The 20,956-nt window shown below is 45.5% G+C and overlaps 1 protein-coding gene across 1 annotated transcript in view; it reads right to left on the bottom strand.

Moving 5' to 3' along the window:
• The window catches only part of Tfcp2l1 (transcription factor CP2-like 1), a 60,018-nt gene extending 39,489 nt beyond the window's left edge, over nt 1–20,529 (bottom strand). The window contains 2 exon segments of the mRNA NM_001107170.1: nt 15,754–15,905; nt 20,382–20,529. Coding sequence (NP_001100640.1) covers nt 15,754–15,905; nt 20,382–20,443 — 214 coding nt within the window. The 5' untranslated portion in view covers nt 20,444–20,529.
• Nucleotides 20,530–20,956: the final 427 nt, after the last annotated feature.

Below are 20,956 nucleotides of genomic sequence, written 5' to 3'. Positions count from 1 at the left end.
CAAGATGACTCAGCTGGTGAAGGAGCCTGCCTGCCACTAGGCCTGAACACCTGAGTTCAATCTTGGGACCCATACGGTAGAAGGCCAGAACTAATGTAGAAAGAAAAAGTCCTTGTTCTTAAGTGAATGGAGATAAGGATTATATTGTATGTCTACCTTGGACCTCCACACACGCACACACATGTGAATACACTCCCACACCTCCAGACATGCATACACATGCATAACACATACACACACACATGCAAAAACGCATATATAATCTAACCATTAAAGTTGCGGAGACAAATAAATATATACAGACTCACACAAGGTATCTTCTGACCTCCAACTACTATCACTGCATACATATATCCAGACACATACAAATATCCAAATATCACACACCAAAAATAATGAAATAAAATTTTTAATTCTTTAAGAAAACAGTAAAACCATACAAAATTGGAGTATATTATGAGTGAATTTGAAGAAACACAAGCCAGGAAGACTAGCAAGTGGCTCAAGCTGTTCCAGGCCAGTTGATGCTTAGGATAACAGTGGCTACTATTTATTCTTCCAAGGTCAAACTTGTACCCCAAGGCTAATCAGGCAGGTGGGCATTTGAGGCAGGGGAACCAATTAAGAGGCACAAAACGTGAGCAAGGCACAAACACAACACAGCAAACCATATCAGGCAGAGAGGTGACAGCGGGAGCAGGAGGAGCTGAGACTCCATTGTGCAGAGGCTGGAGATGTAGCTCAGCTGGCTGAGCGCTCACCCAGTGTGTATGAGGCCCTGGGTTTGTACCCAGCACTACACAAACACAGCATAGTGACCCACACGTGTAATCCCAGAACTCAGAGGTAAGAAGAACAGGAGTTTAAGATCATTTTAGACTATATAGCACTAAGTCAGCCTGGGTTTCATGAGTCCCCATCTTGAAGAACAATCAAGGATGTCACAGTGCAGTGTGACTGTGCCACTTCAAGATGAGAAAAGGAGGTCCAGGGGGAGGCTAACATGCCCCAAATCATGGTATATTACATACAGATCAGCAGCAAAGACAGCTGCCTGCTGCCTAGACCTAAACAAGAAAGGAAAAGGGAGATAGGGTCAGGGCAGATGGGATTAAGTCTAGACCCTCCAAGGTTTGGTCTGCATGACCAAGCAATTTGTTTGGGGGTTTTGCTTTGGTTGTGATAGAACCATGCGTGTTAGGTAAGCACTCTACCACTGAGCTACACAAGTTGTAGTTCAACTTGCGTCGTGGGCAAGTTGTGAAGTTGTGTGTGTTGTGAGAGTTAAGTGTGTATGTGCTGCATGTGTGTACAGGTTACTGGGAGGGAGGGACTGTGGGAGGGAGGGAAGGGAAAAAGTAGAGAGAAATACACACACAAACACACACAGAGAGAGAGAGAGAGAGAGAGAGAGAGAGAGAGAGTGTGTGTTCTGCATATGCATGTGTGTACAGGTTACTGGGAGGGGCTGTGGGAGGGAGGGAGGGAAGGAGGGAAGGGAAAGTAGAGTGAAACACACACAGAAAGAGAGAGAGAGAGAGAGAGAGAGAGAGAGAGAGAGAGAGAAAGTGCTGCATACGTATGGGTGTGTACAGGTTCCTAGGCACCACACAGAGGCCACAAAGGACACTGGGTGCTCTGCTGTGTCATTCTTATTGCCTTGAGACAGGGAATAAGGAGCTAGGCTGGCAGCCAGCAAACCACAGCTGTCCTCCTGTGTCTCTACCAGCTACAGTGCTGGGGTTGTTGGTACAGGTGTAGTTATGCCCACTGTTTCTGGGGATTTGAACTCTGGGCCTCCCGCTAGCCCAGTATGGCCATCTCCCCAGTTCCCAAAGGCAAGTTTTCAACCTCCCTGTGTCTCTTTCTCAATACCTTCAAAATACTATCTGGAGTGCCTCCTGTGAACACTCCTCATGACCACATCCTACCAGCAAGGTAAAGACAGCACTTTCCTGACCTGCCCCACCTCTGTGCTGGCCACTCTAAACTACACAAACTCTCCTGCAGCCACCCCAGCCCATACCCCAAGTGACCTAGTACTCAAGGTCACTAAGACAGCAGCAGGCAGCCTAGCAGAAATCCACCCCTGGGACTTAGACTCCACCAGGTAGCCCAGTGTCTTCCGGAAGCCAGCTCCTGTGTCCACAGTGCTGCCCTGAGCAGCCTATCCTAGCTGACCTCCAGTGGGCAGAGCCCACCAGGTGCTTTTGCTAGAAGGGCAGACAAGCCAGAGTAGTTCTGCCCAGTGGGCAGAACCCAGAGCACGGGCTTCTGCCCGGATCACCGTGTTCCCAAGAACAGGAGGCAATTGCCAGGGCCAGTCAAGATTTACAGGTTGTTTACTTTCCAACAATTGCTGGTTTGGGTAATGAATGCCACGTAGATTATAATGAGAGGCCATCCTCACCTCAGAGAAAGGAGGGCAGTGTGCCAAGAGTACTAGAAGACTGGCAGAGGAGAAAAGCACTGTGCAGCGACCATGCAGCCCAGCATGGACAATCTGTCTCCCCACCTCTATGTGTACAGTACTAAGCAAGTACCCATGACTGTGACAGAGTGCATTCAGTCAAGGAGACAGCACACTGCAGGGATGAAATCCTTTCTGTCCAGGGACCCAGCCAAGACCATTCCCTGAAGGTCATGTCCTATGTCTCAGAAGGCCTTAACCTCCTTCCTGCTATGAAGGCCATGAGTGAGGTATCTGACTGGCACACTGCAGTCAGAACACGCAAGATAGTTATCTGTGGGTACTCCTGAAAAAGAAAACCATGACCTGGACACTTCTCAGAAGGGGCTCCTGCCAGGGCTGGCACCGGGCAAACACCAGAAGAGCAGGAAACACCTTGTGGCACAAATAGTGAGGAAATGCTCGAGGCACAAGTGACAGGGGAGCCAGGCAGAGGCACTCCCTACAGCAAGGACAACATGAGCAATGAAATGTGTACCCAAGAGGTCAGTGTTAGCCTGTAAGTGCCAGGAGGACATACCAAGACAGGAAGATAGAAAAATAAAATAATGGGGAAACAATTCTTTCGTTAAGATTCTTCAAATGCGTGTATTTATTATTATGATTTTATGTGGAGTCACAGGTCAACTTCAGGGAGTCAGCCCTCTCCTCTAACCATGTGGGTCTCAGGGACTGAATTCAGGTGAAGGCAAGCATTGTTACCTGCTAAGCCATCTCACTAACACAAGAAATCATTTACTTCTTTTAAAATTATTATTATTATTATTATTATTATTATTATTATTATTATTAATGTGTGTGGAGGCCAGAGGTCAATGTCAGGGGTCCTCCTCTATGTATCCCTCTCCACATTATTTTTTGAGGTAGAGTCTCTCACTGAACCTGGAACTCACTGATTCAGTGATCCTGTCTAGCCAGGAGCTCAGAAATTCACTTGTCTTCATCTTCCCAACATTGGGATTGAAAGCACGCAGTACCATGCCTATATATATTTTTTCTTCCTATGGGTGTTGGGGACCAAACTTGGGTCCTCAGCTTGCTTGGCAAGGTTTTCACTGCCTGAGCTATTTTACTTCCCCAGCTTGAGAAAACTTACAGATGCACTTCTAATACACGTGTAGGAAGAGGGCAGTAAATAGAAAATGACAAACTATCAGGCAACTACAGAAGGGGTCAAACTATCAGCATAGCCTAAGTGACTCCCTCAGCTAGAAGGATTTATTGGCTGCCCAGAGACGTGTGTGAACCCACCCCACAGAAGCTCACACAGACACACATTGACTGTTTTAACTCGGTCTTCAAGGCTAACATCACTAGCACCGAGAAACTCTGGGGCATCGTGATTAACAGTGGGGTAGCCTGCCAAGGTGCCTTGACTTCAGCAGCATCTGCCAGAAATGCAGAATCTGAATGTCAAATACAAAACTTCTGAGAGGGGCTCAGGAGCCGGCTCAGTGAGTAAAATACCTTACTGCTGTGCAAGCATAAAGCCTGAGTTCCATGCCTAGCTAGAACCAATGGTTGGTTTTGTTAAAAATAAACAAATAAATAAAGCCATGCTGGCCAGCCAGGCCTGGTAGTTAAGAGCACAACTATAAACCCAGCAGTAATGAGTTAGAGGGAGCCAGCCCTCTGTGAGTTTCAGGAGCCAGGGCTATAGGAAAGGACTAACAAGCCATAACAAAACAAGACATGGAGTCCCTGGTGCTTGATGCCCAGCCAAAACACACACACACACACACACACACACACACACACACACACACACACACACACACACACACACACACGTATACATAGAATGGGCTGGAGAGATGGCTCAGCGGTTAAGAGCACTGACTGCTCTTCCAGAGGTCCTGAGTTCAATTCCCAGCAACCACATGGTGGCTCAAAACCATCTGTAATGGGATCTGATGCCCTCTTCTGGTGTGTCAGAAGACAGACAGTGTACTTATATATGTAAAATAAATCTTAAAAACCAAATATACATAGAAGAGGAGCTCAGAGGACGCTGTGGGATCAGTGGTCAATGTGCAGACATGTTTGAAGCACTGGGTGGAATCCCTGACAGAATCACTCCCCACACAAAATACATCAGACAGAGGAGGGAGGTCAGATGGTTGGACACTGGGTACCAAAACAAGTTGGAAAGAAAGAGCAGGTTTCAATGTTCTGCAGCACCACAGGATAACTATGGTTTAGGGCTTTTTATTGGATGCCCATAATCTAGCAATAAGGAGGCTGAGGCAGGATTCGCAAACCTTTGTTTGAGGCCAGCCTAGGCTACATAGGGAGATCCTATCTCAAGAAAATAAAATGACAAAAGAATAAGAGGAGGGAGTTCAAAGGTTCCCAACACAACACACACACATACAACAACAACAACAACAACAACAACAACAACAACAAAACACCGATTAATATTCAGAGATAGAAAAAAATAAAAACTGGAATTGGGCATGATGGCACATGCCTTAAATCCCAGTACTCAGGAGGCAGAGGTGGGGAGTGGAGCGAGGGATCTCTGAAACCCACACTGTAGAGGAACAGACCCAATGCCCAGTGTCCTCTGACCTCCGCATGAACAAATGCCATGCCGTGTGCACACATGTAAATATACATAATTATATAAATGTAATCTTAACATATTTTTAAGGAATTTAGCACCTGAGAAACACGGATACCTAAGACTGTCCTCTGACCTCCACAGACACACACATACACACAAACACATGCTCACACATGTAAGTGGATGAACAGTTGTTTACTATGAACAAGGCCCCAGTTCCCCCACGCATACCCCCCTACACACACACACACACACACACACACACACACACACACACACGCACACACACAGAGCCAGAATAACCATCCACCAACTAAAGAACCAACTAAATAGGATACGGACACACTACCCACACAATAGAAGATGATTCTGCAGTTTTAGGGAGTTCAGGTTCTGATATGAGGGTATCATGGAGGCTGTGGAGGAAACACTATATTGAGTTCAAGAAGGATAATCAAGTGGCCAACATTCCCAGGACCTCATTAAACGGCAAATTGTATTGTTATGTGTCTAGTCCATGTGTGCGTCTTCCTCTTCTTGTCTCCCATCCTCCCTCCCTCCCTCCCTCACTTTCTTGGTCAGGGTCTTTCACTGAACCTGGAACTCACTTGCTAGCAACCCCCCAGGGAACCTCCTTTCAGTGTTGGAATTAAAGGTGCACCACCACATCCAGCTCCTTCCCCAAAAGGGTCTAAGGGATTGAACTCAGGTCCTCATGCTGTTCTTACAGAGAACTGAATTTGGTTTCACCCATGAGGCAGCTCACAGTCATCGGTAGTTCTAGTTCCAGTGGATTTGATGCCTTTTGACCTCCACCAGCCCAAGGCACACTAATGGTGCACATACATACATGCAGGGTGTGGTGGTTTGAATGAGAATGGCCCCATAGACTAAGTGCTTAGTCCCCAGTTCCCCAGTTAGTGGGACTTTTGAAAGGATTGCAGATTGGTAGGTGTAGGCTTGCTGTAGGAGGTGTGTCACTGGGGATAGGCTCTGAGGTTTTAAAAGCCCTCTCCCAGCCTATTTTCTCTCTCTCTCCCTCTCCCTCTCCCTCTCCCTCTCCCTCCCCCACCCCTGCCTGTTGTGAAGGTCCTAGTTACCACTCCAGCATCACACCTGTGTACTTCTTGCCATGATAATGGATTAACCATTTAAAACTGTAAGCAAGCCTCCAGTTAAATGCTTTCTTTTGTAAGAGTGGCCTTGGTCATGGTATCTCTTCAGAGCAATAGAACAATGTCTAAGACATGGGGAATGCACTCATATGCATAAAAAATAAAAATAAACCTTAAAAAAAAAAAAGACAAACAGAAGCCAGGTATGGTGGCATAGGCCTACAATCTCCAGAAGCTCAAAGTGAGAGTGGCTTACCTTCCTGTAACCCCAGCACTTGGGAAGATCAAGGCCATTCCTTAGCTATATGAGACCCCAGAGAAAGGGAGGGAGGGACCTGATGAAAGGGAAGGAAAAGGAGAGAGGTACCACTGCATGTTCTAAACCTCAGTTTACCCACCAAAGAAAAAGGTTGAGGGAAAAAAAGCTTCTACAATCTGAATACATTTATAATCCCCAGTAATTTGCAGGTTCGAATCAGTTGTCCTGGTGACAGACACCCAGAGGACTCTGCTTTTCTGTAGGGATGCTGGCACATAGACACTTGAGAGTGAGGTCATATAAATGTCTCCTGTGTTGGGATGGGGATGGGGGTTTTAATTTCTGCTCTCTGGATTCCTAGAACACCTGGCCTCTCCCTTCCATTCTGGATCTACAGGATTCACGGGAATATGCCTGGGAATGGTAGAGGAAGATCACCCAAGGTTCTCTCAAGCTCAGGGAGCACTGAGCACTGAGTGGTCATCAGCCAGCAAGGCAGAGTACTCTTCAAGGGAGAAAGAAGCCCATCTTCTCTACTCCATTCTAGCCTGAGCAGTGAAAACAGACCCCCAAGCCTTCTGCTCTGAGGCTCACACACAGAGGAAAGTACACACTCCAGGAGCCATGGGAACAGCACCCTTGAGCCCCAGAGAGGAGTCAGGGCTGTACTTACAGAGATGGCTAAGACCCCATTATGTATGCTGTTATTCCCCCCTCCAGACCTCAGTTTTCCCATCAATTAGATGGGGTTGGAAGAAGGGGCCTTCAAGTTATTCCAAGGTCTTGCCTATGCTAAGATATAACGGCTGGGGCTGGAGAGATAACTCAGTGGTTAAGAGCACTGGCTATTCTTCCAGAAGTTCCCAGTACCTAAGTCAGGTGGCTCACAACCACCTGCAACTCCACCTCCAGGCATGTGACTCCCTCTATCATAGCCTCTATGGGCACTCAGTCTTGTGTGTACCCACCCACCTACACATACACAGAAATACAGTTTTGGAAATTAAAGACATGCGGAGGGGCCTGGGGATGAAGCTCAATTCTGTACTTAGCATACATAATGTACTAGGTCTGATCACCAGCACCAACCTGGCAATGGTGGCACACACCTTTAATCCCAGCACTCCCAAGGCAGAGGCAGGCAGATCTGAGAGTCTGAGGCCAGCCTGGTCTACGGAGTGAGTTCCAGACCAGTCAAGGATACATATTAAGACTCTGCCTCAAAAAGAAAAGCAAACAAACACATTTGCATATGCCCGTGCTGGTGTGACCAAGACAAAGACGTAGAAGACAGGAGACTGTGGGACATTATTTCTAGAGTGGACATGTTTCCCTGCTCAGTAATTTCCTTTCAGAATAAAAACAAGGAGGGAAAGAATTTTTTGTTTGTTTGTTTTTAGGTAATATGTACCAGGGTCATTTGTCTTCTGTAGTTTATATTCCCAAATTGAGGCTAAAAATTAAACTGGAAAAGAAAACTTAGCTGTTGAGGGAAAAGAACAACAGAGGTTGGTTAATCCCATCCCATTCTTTAAATTCAGTCACTTAGAGATCTGGAAGAAGGAAAAAAATGTAACCAGACATCCGTGTAACATTTAATTCTCCAGGCAAGAGCCACAAAGGGAGTTTATCTCCCTTCCTGAAGGGGAGGGTGTTTCTCTCTTCTTTCCCTGAAGGTATTTTTCCTCAGAGACTGTAGAAAGTGCAGACCTATGAAAAACAAAAACCTGGGGCTGGAGAGATGGCTCAGCAGTTAAGAGCACTGACTGCTCTTCCAGAGGTCCTGAGTTCAAATCCCAGCAACCACATGGTGGCTCACAACCATCTGTAATGAGATCTGATGCCCTCTTCTGGCTTGTCTGAAGACAGCTACACTGTGCTCATATAATAAATGAGTCTAAAAATATTATTTATTAAAAAAAAAACCCAAAAACCTGGTTTGCCAATATTTCCTCCCCATTCCCCTGTTTGATCAGGTAAGGAGAATAGAGAATTTAAAGACACCTACCTGCCAGGCTGTCACTTGAAAAAATGAGAACAATTTATCTTAGGGTTTACCTAGGAGAGGATATCAGGGCAGAAATAAGGGCTCTGAGCTTGGTCCTAAGTCAGGGATGGGGGAGAGGGACTAGAAAGTGCTTTTCTGATGGGCCTAGGGGTGTGTGCTCTGCTACTTAGTCATAGTGATCATTCATAAATGCTTTTAGGGACTTGGGAATGTGCCCTGTGACTCGTTCCCTGTGTGCCCAATGCTGTGGGTTAGATCCGCATCACTATATAAACCCATGAAGGCAATTTAAGCTCTTACAGGCAAGAACATCAGAAGTGTATGATCATTCCCAGGAACACAGTGAGTCTGAGGCAAGCATGGGGTTTATAAGACTGTCAGGGAAGAAAAAGAAGGAAGGAAGGAAGGAAAGAAAGGAAGGAAGGAAGGACAGAAAGAAGGAAGGAAGAAGTAAGGAAAGAAAGGAAGGAAGGAAGGACAGACAGAAAGAAGGAAGGAAGGAAGGAAGAAAAGGAAGAAAGAAAGAAAGAAGTAAGGAAAGAAAGGAAGGAAGGACGGAAGGAAGGACAGAAAGAAAGAAGGAAAGAAAGAAAGGACAGAAAGAAGGAAGGAAGAAGTAAGGAAAGAAAGGAAGGATGGATGGACGGACAGAAGGAAGGAAGGAAGGAAGAAAAGACAGACAGACAGACAGACAGAAAGAAAGAAAGAAAGAAAGAAGGAAGAAGGGCTGGAGAGATGGCTCAGTGGTTAAGAGCACTGACTGCTCTCCCAGAGGCCCTGAGTTCAATTCCCAGCAACTACACAGTGGCTCGCAACCATGTGTAATGGGATCTGATGCCCTCTTCTGGTGTGTCTGAAGATGGCTACAGTGTACTTACATATAATAAATAAATACATCTTTAAAAAAAAAGGAAGAAGTAAGGAAAGAAAGGAAGGATGGATGGAAGGAAGGAAGGAAAGAAAGGAAAGAAAGAACGAAAGAAAGAAAGGACAGAAAGAAAGAAGAAAGGAAGGAAGGAAGGACGGACAGAAGGAAGGAAGGACGGACAGAAGGAAGGAAGGAAGGAATAAAGAAAGAAAAGACAGAAAGAAAGAAGGAAGGAAGAAGTAAGGAAAGAAAGGAAGAATGGAAGGAAGGAAAGACAGAAAGGACAGAAAGAAAGAAGAAAGAAAGGAAGGGAGGAAGGAAGGAAGGAAGGAAGAAAGAAAGAAAGAAAGAAAGAAAGAAAGAAAGAAAGAAAGAAAGAAAAAACAACAAACTCTAATTCTAATGCTGGAATCTCACATCAGTCAGGTGCATTTTGTGTAGCTGTTTGGGTGGAAAACAGCAAAGCTTTGTCTTCAGAAAGTACTCTGGAAAGGGCTTCTTATCTCCACGGCAGAAGCACCTGGGGCTCCCTCCCCTCCTCCTCCCTTCCCTCAGGCTCCAGTGTCAGGAAAGAAAGCTGTGTCCACAAGGACCTTTGACCCCAGCAGGGAACTTGCAAGCCTTCATTCTATTCCAAGGCTGTTCTCTTCTTTAGAAGACTTTTCTCAGAAGACATATTGGCTTCTCAAACCATTTTCCCCACTTCTAAAACCAGCCACCAGGTTTGGTGACCAGGATACCCCTGTGTGGCATGACATGCTTGTGACACTTCTTACCCGAGTCCTTCTGCTGCCAAGACACTCCTTGGACTTTGCCCAGGAAATGGTGGTCCAGAGGTTCAGTAAGATTTTGATTTATAGATATAGGTCAACATAATAAACATGAATAACTTAAGAGAGAACCTTTCAATAAGTTAAAAAGGTCTCGAATGGCATGTTGTTGATTTTTTTAAACTGTGATTTTAATATACAACCCATGCTAGCCACCAGCTCCTGATCCTCCTGCTTTGGCCCCGGGAGTGCTGAGATCCCCGATGTAATTATACCTGGCTCATAAAAACTGCTTTTTAAAGTTAGACCGAAATCTACAGTTTGACTTGAAGGATAAAGTATTTAATTCTGCAGCTATACCACCCTGAAGGCATCTAATATTATCTGCTCTCAGAAGTTAATTGAGGCAGGTCCTGGTGGGAGGTATGCTGAGAAGACACCTAGTACAGTACCATTAATAAAAGCGAAGGAAAAAGGATATATCCAACATAATGCTTAAAATGTAAGGTCAAAAGGGAAGAAGAAAGCACAGGCAGACAAGAAGTATCCTGAGAGCTGAGCAGAGCCCCGCCCCCACCCTCAGGATCCCAGAACCCATACAGTTAAAGGATAGAACTATAAAATTTCTCCTCTGATCTCTAAATGTATGCATGGCTAGTATAGATTCACATGAATAAATAGATGTAATAATAGAATAAATAAATGTAATTAATAATAGAATTAATTATTGGTCCCGGATTACAGCCCAGTGGTAGCATACTTGGTTAGCCTGCTCAAGGCTCTCAGATCTTACATGCTATACACCATAAATATAAATACCACAAAATATAGCTAAATGTCTGAGGGAGGAAAAATATTGCAGTATATGGCTGCTAAATGATTCATAAATTATGTCTCTTCCAATGGATGGGACAAATATCTCAAAGAGAAATGTACAGCGGACATAATAGAATTAATTACAAAGACATTCTAAAAGACCAACAGACATTTTAGATATTTCCTCATGTTAGTTATTATAAAGCACAGAATGTTTAACCGAGCTAATGGTAACCTATAATCCTAGCACTCTGGGAGGCTGACACAGGAGGATCACACGTTTGAGGCCAGGCTAGGCTCCTTAAAGCCTGGGACCACATCTTTGAAGAAAAAAACAAAACAAAACAAAAAAAAAAAGAATAAAATCAAATTTTGAGGACTGATGACAAAGAAGCGTAGAGGTAAAGAACACTTCTTACTGCTCTTGCAGAGGACCCACACTCAGTTCCCAGCACCCATGTCAGGCAGTTAGTTCACAACCAGGGTTGGGGAGACGGTTTAGTACATTTACCATGCAAGCATGAGGACCTGGGTTGGAATCCCCAGAACCCACGTAAAGCTTGCTGGCTGTAGCATCTGTAACAATTCTTCTGTGGTGTGATGGTAAATAGAGACGGGAGAATCCTACGAGATTATGGCAAACAACCGAGACTCCCTCTCAAACAAGGAAGAAGGTGAAGTCAGACAACCACTGTTGTCATCTGACATGTGTCTATATGTGTATGTACACATGGGACTAATTGAATAAGAATGACCCTCAGAGGCTCACGTATTTGAATGCTTAGTCACTATTTGAAAGGATTAGAAGGCATGGCCTTGTTAGAGGAAGTGTGTCACTGGAGGTAGGCTTTCATGCCAAGCAAAATGTCTTTCCCTCTCTGCCTGCAGATCAGGATGTAGCTCTCTACTGCTTCTTCAGCACCATTGCTGCCAGGCTTCCCACCGTAGACTAAAACCTCTGAAACTGTAAGCCAGCCCCAATTAAATGCATTATTTTCTAAGAGTTGTTTTGGTCATGGTATCTCTTCACAGCAAGAGGACAGTGTCTAAGATACTACACAAAGATTTTTATTAAAGAAAAAAAATCAAATCCCATGTTTTTTACTAATTGTGAAAACTGGGAACACCTGACTTTGAGAGGGACTCTGAGATGCACAGGGTTGACTGGCATGAGACACTCTGCCAAGAAGATAATGTGTAACATTTTAACACTGTAATTCTATGTTAGGTATGTAACTAAAAAAAAAAAAAATCAAGCTGTATGTCAATGTTTGTCAGTGTTTAATTTCTAGACAGCCACTGAACTATATAGTCCTCAAAGTTTAATTTTTAAAAAATGGTTACATTTATTTGTATGTGTGTGCACATGCCCAAGTCAGAGGACAGTTGGAAATCAGTTCTCTCCTTCCACCATGTGGATCCTGGGAATTGAACTGAGGTTATCAAACTTCCCTGTTGAGTCATCTCATTGACCTTTAATGTGTAATTTCTAACAACAACAAAAAAAATGACTGCCTACAATATAAAACACTAGAGTAACAGAGTTTATGGTATAAAACTCCGTGATCCCAATTTTAAAACATGCATATATAAAATACGTAGACAGTGGCCAGGCTGGCAGGATGGCTCAGCATACAGGTAAAGACTGCTAGCCTGACAACTCCCACTGCCAGGACCCATGTGCTGGAAGGAGAGCGCTGACTTCTGAGAGTTGTCCTATGACCTTTGCATGTGTGCTACAGCAAGAGTTATCACACACACACACACACACACACACACACACAGATGATATTAGAGGGGATTTAAATTTGATTTTTCTTTGGATTTTCTATCTTTTTCTTCTGTTTTTTTTTTTAAGCTTTCTTGAGTTTCAATTGGATTTTTTAAAAAAATTGGCAGAAACATGCAAATTAGCAACAATGAATATGTTTTTAAGATATTGACTGGCTATGGTCACACAGTAGTTACTACAGAGAGGAAAGATAGAATGTGAATAATAACTTTTTTAAAGACAGGGTTTTTATGTAACTATGGCTGTCCTAGAATTCACAATGTAGACCCAATCTCAAACTCATAGAAATCCCCTGTCTCTGTTTCCTGAGTGCTGGAATTAAAGGTGTATGGCCAAATAACTCACTACTATAATTCCAATAGCTTTCTCCCTTTCTTTTTCCCTCCGTCCCTCTGTCCCTCCCTTCTTTCTCTCCCTCCCTCTCTCTCTCTCTCTCTCTCTCCCTTTCTTTCTTTCTTTCTTTCTTTCTTTCTTTCTTTCTTTCTTTCTTTCTTTCTTTCTTTCTTTCTTTCTTTCTTTCTTTCTTTCTTTCTCCCTGACCCTTCAGTTTTTTGAGACAGGGTTTCTCTGTGTAGCCCTGGCTGTCCTAAAACTCTGTAGACCACACTAGCCTCAAACTCATAGAGATCTGCCTGTGTCTACATCCAAAGTACTAGGATTAAAGGTGTATACCACCATCAACGGCTTGAGAGACTTTCTTTCTTCCTTCCTTCCTTCCTTCCTTCCTTCCTTCCTTCCTTCCTTCTTTCCTAAGATAGGGGTCTCAAGCATCTCAGGCTATCCTCACTATGTAGCTGAGGATGACCTTGAACTCCTGACCCTCCTGCCTCTCAGAGACCTAGGATTACAAGTACGTACCACCACATTTGATTTATGAGGTACTGTCAACCAAACCCAGGGCTTCCTGCATGCTACTCAAGTACTCTGACAACTGACCTATGTCCCAGCCCTTCTAAGCAATGTCAAAGCAATCTATATTTTCTGTAATAAACATCTATTATTTGACTAGTGTCAAAACAGTGCACTTGCAAAACCTCACAAGAGACAATTTGGGATGCCCGGGGGGTGGGGGGTTTCCACAAGAACCATGGAGTCAGAGATACATAACCAAAAATCTCTAGGGACAGAGGGAGTGTGGCTCTGTGATAGAGCACGATAGGCTTATCGTGCAAGGCTTCTCTGTGCAAGGGTCCAATTTCTATTGTTGTAAAATAATAAATCCATAAATATTCAAAGGGAATATACTAAGTTAACACAAGCAGATGGATGGAACCACAGAGTGGGCCCTTCTCCCTCTTTTTAACCTCTTTGATGGATGGAGAAGAGGATGTTCTTTTAAATGTGTTAGTAACACTTCATATGCTAGTAAACAGCTTCTAACAAGGGCTAAATAACAGCGGAGGGGCATGGTGAGCACAACTAAAGAAAGGCCTTAAGATGGGGAAGGGGACAGACACATTGTCCCTGTTCAGTCAGCAACAACACCTCACAGCACTCGCTCAGCAGCTCACATGGGACATGGCCCCAAACAAGGCCCACATGGGTTCAGTGGTCTCCTTTCTCCACTCTCAAATTTAAGAATCAGGAAGGGGAGTGGGGGAGAGTGATGGGCTGATGAGGAGACTGGTGAGGAAAGAGATGGCTCAGAGAGAAAGCCGGCAGCATTCAACCTTCAATGAGTCAGAAAGGACAATGACAGGAGCCACTGCGCAAACACAAGGGACTGCTTCCAGTTGGCTAATCACCTGCCCTCAATGGCCATCATGCCACCACAGGAGGAGTAAGTGTGCAGCCCACGGGGGTGAGGCAGTGCCTTCCTCGGGGACAGGACAGCAATGGCAGGGGCATATTCCACGCAAAGGTAGCCCGGCCACTTCCATTTGTTGTGAGTTCTAGACATCGGCAAGGTCAAATCCAGTAGGCAATTCTACAGAATGGAGGCAGCTTTTATGAGGGCTCGGCTGCCCCTCCCAGATTCCAGCCCATAGCAGAGCAACCAGTACACTGGATGGTGGAACCAGATTCTTTATGAGGCAGTCCAGGAGACAGGGCTAAAGCTGGTCCCATCATCATGACAGAGACCAACAAAGCCCTGTCTGCCAGGGTACCGCTGGGGTGGGTGTCCCAACAAACGAAACAGTCAAAAGGGGGATCATGGGGTGGCGAGATGGTTGGCTGAGCAGAGGCACTTGCTTCAAGTCAGTGACTTGAATTCTACATAGTGAAAGAGAACAAGCCCCTTTGACTTCAAGTACACACACACACGTGTGTGTGTGTGTGTGTGTGTGTGTGTGTGCGTGCACACGCGCACCATATACAAATGTAATCACTCCCACATACATACACTTATACATAATGTAGTCACACATGCACAAACACTCCTACATATACAGACATCATAAAAAGACTTTAAAAAGAGTACTAAATCCTAGACAGAGTACAAGCCTATAGTCTCAGCACTTAGGAAGTTGAAGCAGAAGTATCTTGAGTTCCATGCTAACCTGGGCTACCCAGAAAGACTCCAACTCAAAACACAACAAAGACTGGAAATGCTGATGGCTACACAACTGCTATCAAGCCAGGTCGGTCACTTACCTTCACCCTTTTAAACACCCCTCCAAAATCAGACTTTCTCATTCTACACAAGAAACCACCGAGGCCCTGAGAATAAGAAACGGCAGGTCACCGAGCTAAAGCCACCAAGGGCAGCTGCTCTCCAGCAGGTGGAAGCCAGACTCTGAGCCGGGGAGGACCTGGGTTAACTGTTACTCCATAAAGGACAGCAGATCAAGTACCAAAAGCACCATACGGTATTAGCGGCCATCAACAACTGAGTTCTGGAGGCACATGAGGAATGCTAGAGATGACCCACCCTTGGCTTGCTCTCCCTTCTTTTCTTCCCCTTTCTCAAGAGTCTTATTCTGTTGTTCAGGCATAGATGGAGTAGGACTATAGGCTCACAGTACCACTCCCAGCTCAGTTTTCAGTAGTTCTATTACCCACAGAAATCATGGGCCTTGCACATCCTCTGCTAACTATCCCACTTGTCCCTTGCACCCAGGTTACAACTCTGAGGAGGCCTCTACCTTGATTGAGGTATGTCAGGGTCTCTTCATGTAGCTTCACCGCTGGAGAGGTGGCGGCACACAGCACATACTGTAGGGGCGGCAGGCGGGCCCCGTTCTCAGGAGACAGCTGGGGCTCCTCCTGTTTGAAGATGGGCAGAGCCAGCACATCACTGTAAAACACAGGAAGCAGCGGTCAGGAACAAAGCCCAGGAACGTGGAGCAATAGTGGGTGAGACAGATGCAGGCCCTGGTAGCAAAGACAACTTCAGAGACCAGCATAGCATGCTGGCTGGCTTAGCTCCTCATCCACACAGCCCAAATCCAAGATGCAACCATTACTGTATGATCCTAGCTTCATCCTCTGGCTCCCATGATCTGTTCACCCAAGGCCTAGAAGAGTGAAGTGTAAAGTTGTCTCCCACCTCCCAAAACCTAAGTGACATAAACCAGCAGCAAGTGACTTTAGAAGCTATTTCTTGGGCCGGAGAGATGACTTGGTGGTTAAGAGCACTGGCTACTCTTCCAAAGGTCCCATGTTCAGTTCCCAGCAACCATGGTGGGTTACAACCATATGTAATGGAAGCAGATTCCCTCTTCTGGTGTGTCTGAACAGTGTACTCACGTACATAAAATGAGTAAAATCTTTAATTAGAAAAAAGAAGCTCTTTCTTTCTTCCTTCTTTCCTTTCTTTTCTTATTTCCTTTCTTTTTTCCCCCAGGAGAGGGATCAGTGTTCAAGGACTGAACCCAGAACTGTGTGCATGCCAGACAAGTGCTTTACCACTGAGCTATGCCCCTAGCCATGGGCACCTCATTTCTCTCTGTGAGCACTCACACAAAACATCTTCCAGAACAACCATCTGAACTATTTTATTCCTTTTTTAGATCATTTATTTATTTAGTGGATGGTGGGTGTGCAGATGTGCAAGCAAGGTCATGTGTAGAGGTCACAGGATAACTTGCAAAATCCAGTTCTTCCCTTGCATGTGGGTTCCAGGGACTGAACCCAATTCATCAAACTTGGCACCCTTACACACTAAGCCACCTCTCCAGCCTCCACTTTTATTCTTGAATCAACTCCTCTATGTATCAGCAGTTGGCAGTACTCTATAACTGTAAACTACACAACAGAAGATCCGTTGGCTTCCTCACCAAGATGGCCACACACCTTCATCTCTTCCAAAAAGGGGACGACTGGTCTGTCTTGTTTTGTTTTTTTTAACATGTATGTATATATTTATTTAGCTATCTATTTGTATGTGTCCAGGCACATGTGTATGTGAACAAGGGCACATACCGCACATGCACACACATCAACATCGGGACAACTTTTGGGAGCTGGTTCTCTCTTGCTACCATGTGAGCTCCTGGGATTGAACTCCGGTCATTAAGTTTGGTAGCAAGCATCTTTTACCTGGTGAGCCTTGTTGCAGGCCCACAGCTTCCCCTTTTAAAGGTCATAATGAACTCTCCAAAATACTATGAGGATAGAAAACCTTGATTTCAGTTTTCTTACCCAAGTTGCAAATCTTAAAATATCCAAAATGCTGTTTCTTTCACCTCTAAATAATGCTTCCTACACCAAAAACATCAGCCCTGCACCGGGGAGATGTAAGTCTGTAAATCACTTGCTTTATAACATAACCTCAATCTCAGAGGCCATGGCCTACAAAAGCTGAGTAGTTATTGTGTACGATCTACACATCTCCCACTGCTGGGGAGAAGTGACAGGGTGACCCATGAGGCTCACTGGCCAGGCAGTTTAGTTTGCTTGTCAAGTTCCAGACCAGGAGCTCCAACCTCAAAACACAAAGTTTGTGGTACCTGATGAACATTATTGAAGTCTACTTGGCAAGGCTTGGTGGCCCTTGCCTTTAATCCCAGCTCTTAGGAGACAGAAGCAGGTGGATCTCTGTGAGTTCGAGGCCAAGCTGAGTGAGTCCCAGGACATCTGGGGATACATAATGAGACCCTGTCCAGGTTGGGGATTTAGCTCAGTGGTAGAGCGCTTGCCTAACAAGGCCCTGGGTTCGGTCCCCAGCTCTGGGGAAAAAAAAGACCCTGTCTGGAAAAAAAAAGAAACAGCCCCCTCCCACACACAATGCTCACACACACATCAGCCTCCAATCACCCTATTACAGAGGAACTTGTTTTTAGACTTCTTCAAGAAGGTAGCAGTATGTTGCCCAGGTTAGCCTTGAATACCCAGGCTCAAGGAGCTGTCCCACCTCAGCCTGCCTGGACTTCAGATGGGTGTCCTTACACAGAACAATAAAATCCCTGAGGATCAGAATGACCTACAGGCAGGTGAGACTCCCTTAAAGATTCTAAATTGCCACAGAAACAACTACCAAAAGATGCCCCGCCCTATCTTGATGACCCTCCTCCCATCATGGGCCTAGGCTCTGAATCAGATCAGCTGACCCCGCTTCACTGCACTGTCACCAGTACGATTTGTTCCCTGTACAGCATCATAAATGAGTGTCTATGAAATAAAACCCAGCACACACCCCAACAGTATCTAATAAATTCTCAGAAAGCTTGCCTTTGGGCACATCTGGAAGACATTCCCTGTATATTTTTTTCCTGCTATTCCTGTCGGTGGCCCAAAGTAGGGAGAGTGCAGGGCTGGCCAGCTTCACCTTTGCCAGAAGCAAATCTTTTTACCCTTTTCCAGCCTGAGCAGTTATTAAGGAGCACAGAAAAAAGTAAGCCATCCCGCTCCCCTGAGAATTGCATAATTTCATGTTTGCCCAGACCATGTAAGTTAATAACCCATGCACTGTTACTTTTAAATTAAAAAAAAAAAAAGAGGGGGTGTGTATTAAGAGCCATCATTCAACAGTAACTTGTTTCTGGCCTGGTGTCCTTATTTGCCAAGGAATAAAAGTCACCAGAACATCAAACAGAGAGGAGAGGGAGGGACTAAAGGCCATCCACTGTTCATAGAAATTAGACGGCTTGCAGAATTCTTAGCAGGACAAAAAAAAATAATAAAAAAGGAGGACTGGAAGTTATCAAAATGGAAGAACAAGTGTAAGGCCCAGGGTTCAGCCCAGCACTGCAGAAAAATAAAATAATAATAATAATGGAAAATTAATTTTAAAATTTTTTAAGAAAAAAAAAAGGACAGCAAAGAAAAATATCCTTGCTCTAAAGCAGGGCACAGGGCTCAAAGAGGTCAAATACTTGAAGGTAAAAAAAAACAAAAAAACAAAAACAAAAACAAAAACAACACCAGTTTCCAGTGAGGAGTACCCACGTCTTTACCCACTGCTTCCTCAAAGCACCCAAAGAAACAGTGTGGCTTTGTAGCAGCTCTCAGCCTCAATGTTTGCCTTCCTCCTTTCATGCTAAGTCAAAATCTTAAAAGTATCTGTATTGGCTCACAAACTTCCATCTCAGGCACAGTTACAAAAACCACACCTCTCCTCTAACAACGATGATGTTTTATGCAACTAGATTTCAAATACAATAACTTCAGCTCAAGGTCACCTTCAACTTCATTTTTAAAATAGGATGAGATAGATACCTAATGGCCACTCACTACAATCCAAAAGAAACTGCAGGTAGCCCTATAGAGTGTTATACAGTTAGCATATATTTATTCTGTAGCAATTTTAACTGTGGGCTTTGCATTACCACAACACCACTGGGGTCTGCAGTCCCAAGACCCTAGATTGATTGCCACTTTCGACTGTTTGGAGTTTAAAAACAAAACAAAGCAACAAAAACCCCAGAAGATACACCAGTGAAACCTGGTCACTCTTCAGCTTTCTAAGAAGGGGGAATGCCTTCCTAGAAGAGTGCTGGACATACATGAATCAGAAGCCAGGAAGTACAAAAAAAAAAAAAAAAAAAATCCAAGAGGGGAGACTTGGGGGTCCAAAGAAGCACTTAAGGTTCTGTAGTTAGGGCTGACAGCCCCTGGGATGCCTTCTTGAGCCCACATCAAACACCCTTTGGGTTAAGTAAGGCACATATAATAAACTGTGACTAGGATGGAAATAAAGACAGGTTGAAGCTGGTTCTGGCGAGTTCAGAAAAAGAAATGCCTATTAGCCCTCCAGCCAGCTGCACCGCAGCGGGGGGGGGGGGGCGGGGGGGCGCAGAACCTGGTAGTCACTGAAGCAAAGTGGGGAGGTGGGGGAGGCTCTACTTCCTAAAAGAGGGAGTTCAGAGAACTTTGCAAAATCCCGCGGGACCCTCTTCCCTTGAAGCGCGCTAGCGAAATCCCCGCAGAAGAGAAGATCCGGGCCTGAGGACCATACCAAGTTCACCCCCGAGCAGAGGCGGCCATCCCATGAAGCCCGAGCCCTTAGGGTTGCCGCTTAGATCGGCTACCGCTATCCACCTGTGGGCAAAGAGCCGGGCCTGGCTTCCCGGGACACTCCAGCTCCTGGTGGATGAGGTAAGTTTATTTCTGCGACTGGAGTGGAGAAGGGAGAGGAAAGTCTACGAGAACCGGTCAGGGACACATCGAGCGTTAGAGAGACCTCTGAGAGGCGACCCGCGGGCATCAGCATATCCCCCCCCCGCCACCCCCAATCATACATCAGGGGTCTCCGGGAGGGCCCTTCCCTGAAGGCCGCACTGGTCAGTCAGCGCTTGGACCCAGATCGTAGGCAGGTGTTGCCGCGTCTTACCGCAAGTAGCTGCCAGAGTTGTGCTGGTTGTAGTGTTCGGGCTGCGTGTGCCAGAACAGCATGGCTGAGGATCCCGCAGCACCGGCCGGGGCGTGGCACCGAGCTGGAAGCGGCAACCTGACCGCTGTCCACCCCAAAGCAGCACTCGAACCGGAGTGGGCTGCGGCCGACGCCTTTTATGGGCCGTCAGGTGGGCGTGGCGTTAGGGGGCGTGGCTATTGCAGGCCCGCCCCCACGGCTGGCACGGCGGGAGGGCGGTGCTGAGACGCACCTGCCTGAGCTGTGCCTTTCTCTGGCTTGTCCACTGACCCCAGGGACACAGTCACTCTCGCTGTGGCCTACTTGCTACTCAGTTTGCACGCTGAACCCAAGGCAATTGCTCAGAGCCCGTTTGGCCAGGAGTACCTGAACACTCCCCTTTACGTTTTTTGTTTTTCCTTTCACTGGACACTGATGTTACAGATTTTTTTTCCCCTGTTGCTTTTACTTATCTTTAACTCCATGGCTAGCTCACCTAGCATATCATACATAAAGTTGCCTGGCATAGACAAAGCCTCCTAGACTCTAAGCCCAGG

The sequence above is a fragment of the Rattus norvegicus genome, chromosome 13 (genome assembly GCF_021556685.1).
Source record: "Rattus norvegicus strain SHRSP/BbbUtx chromosome 13, alternate assembly SHRSP_T2T, whole genome shotgun sequence".
NCBI classification, from domain to species: domain Eukaryota; kingdom Metazoa; phylum Chordata; class Mammalia; order Rodentia; family Muridae; genus Rattus; species Rattus norvegicus.
Note: the sequence above shows the minus strand (reverse complement) of the source record. Positions and strands in the feature narration are given on the sequence as shown.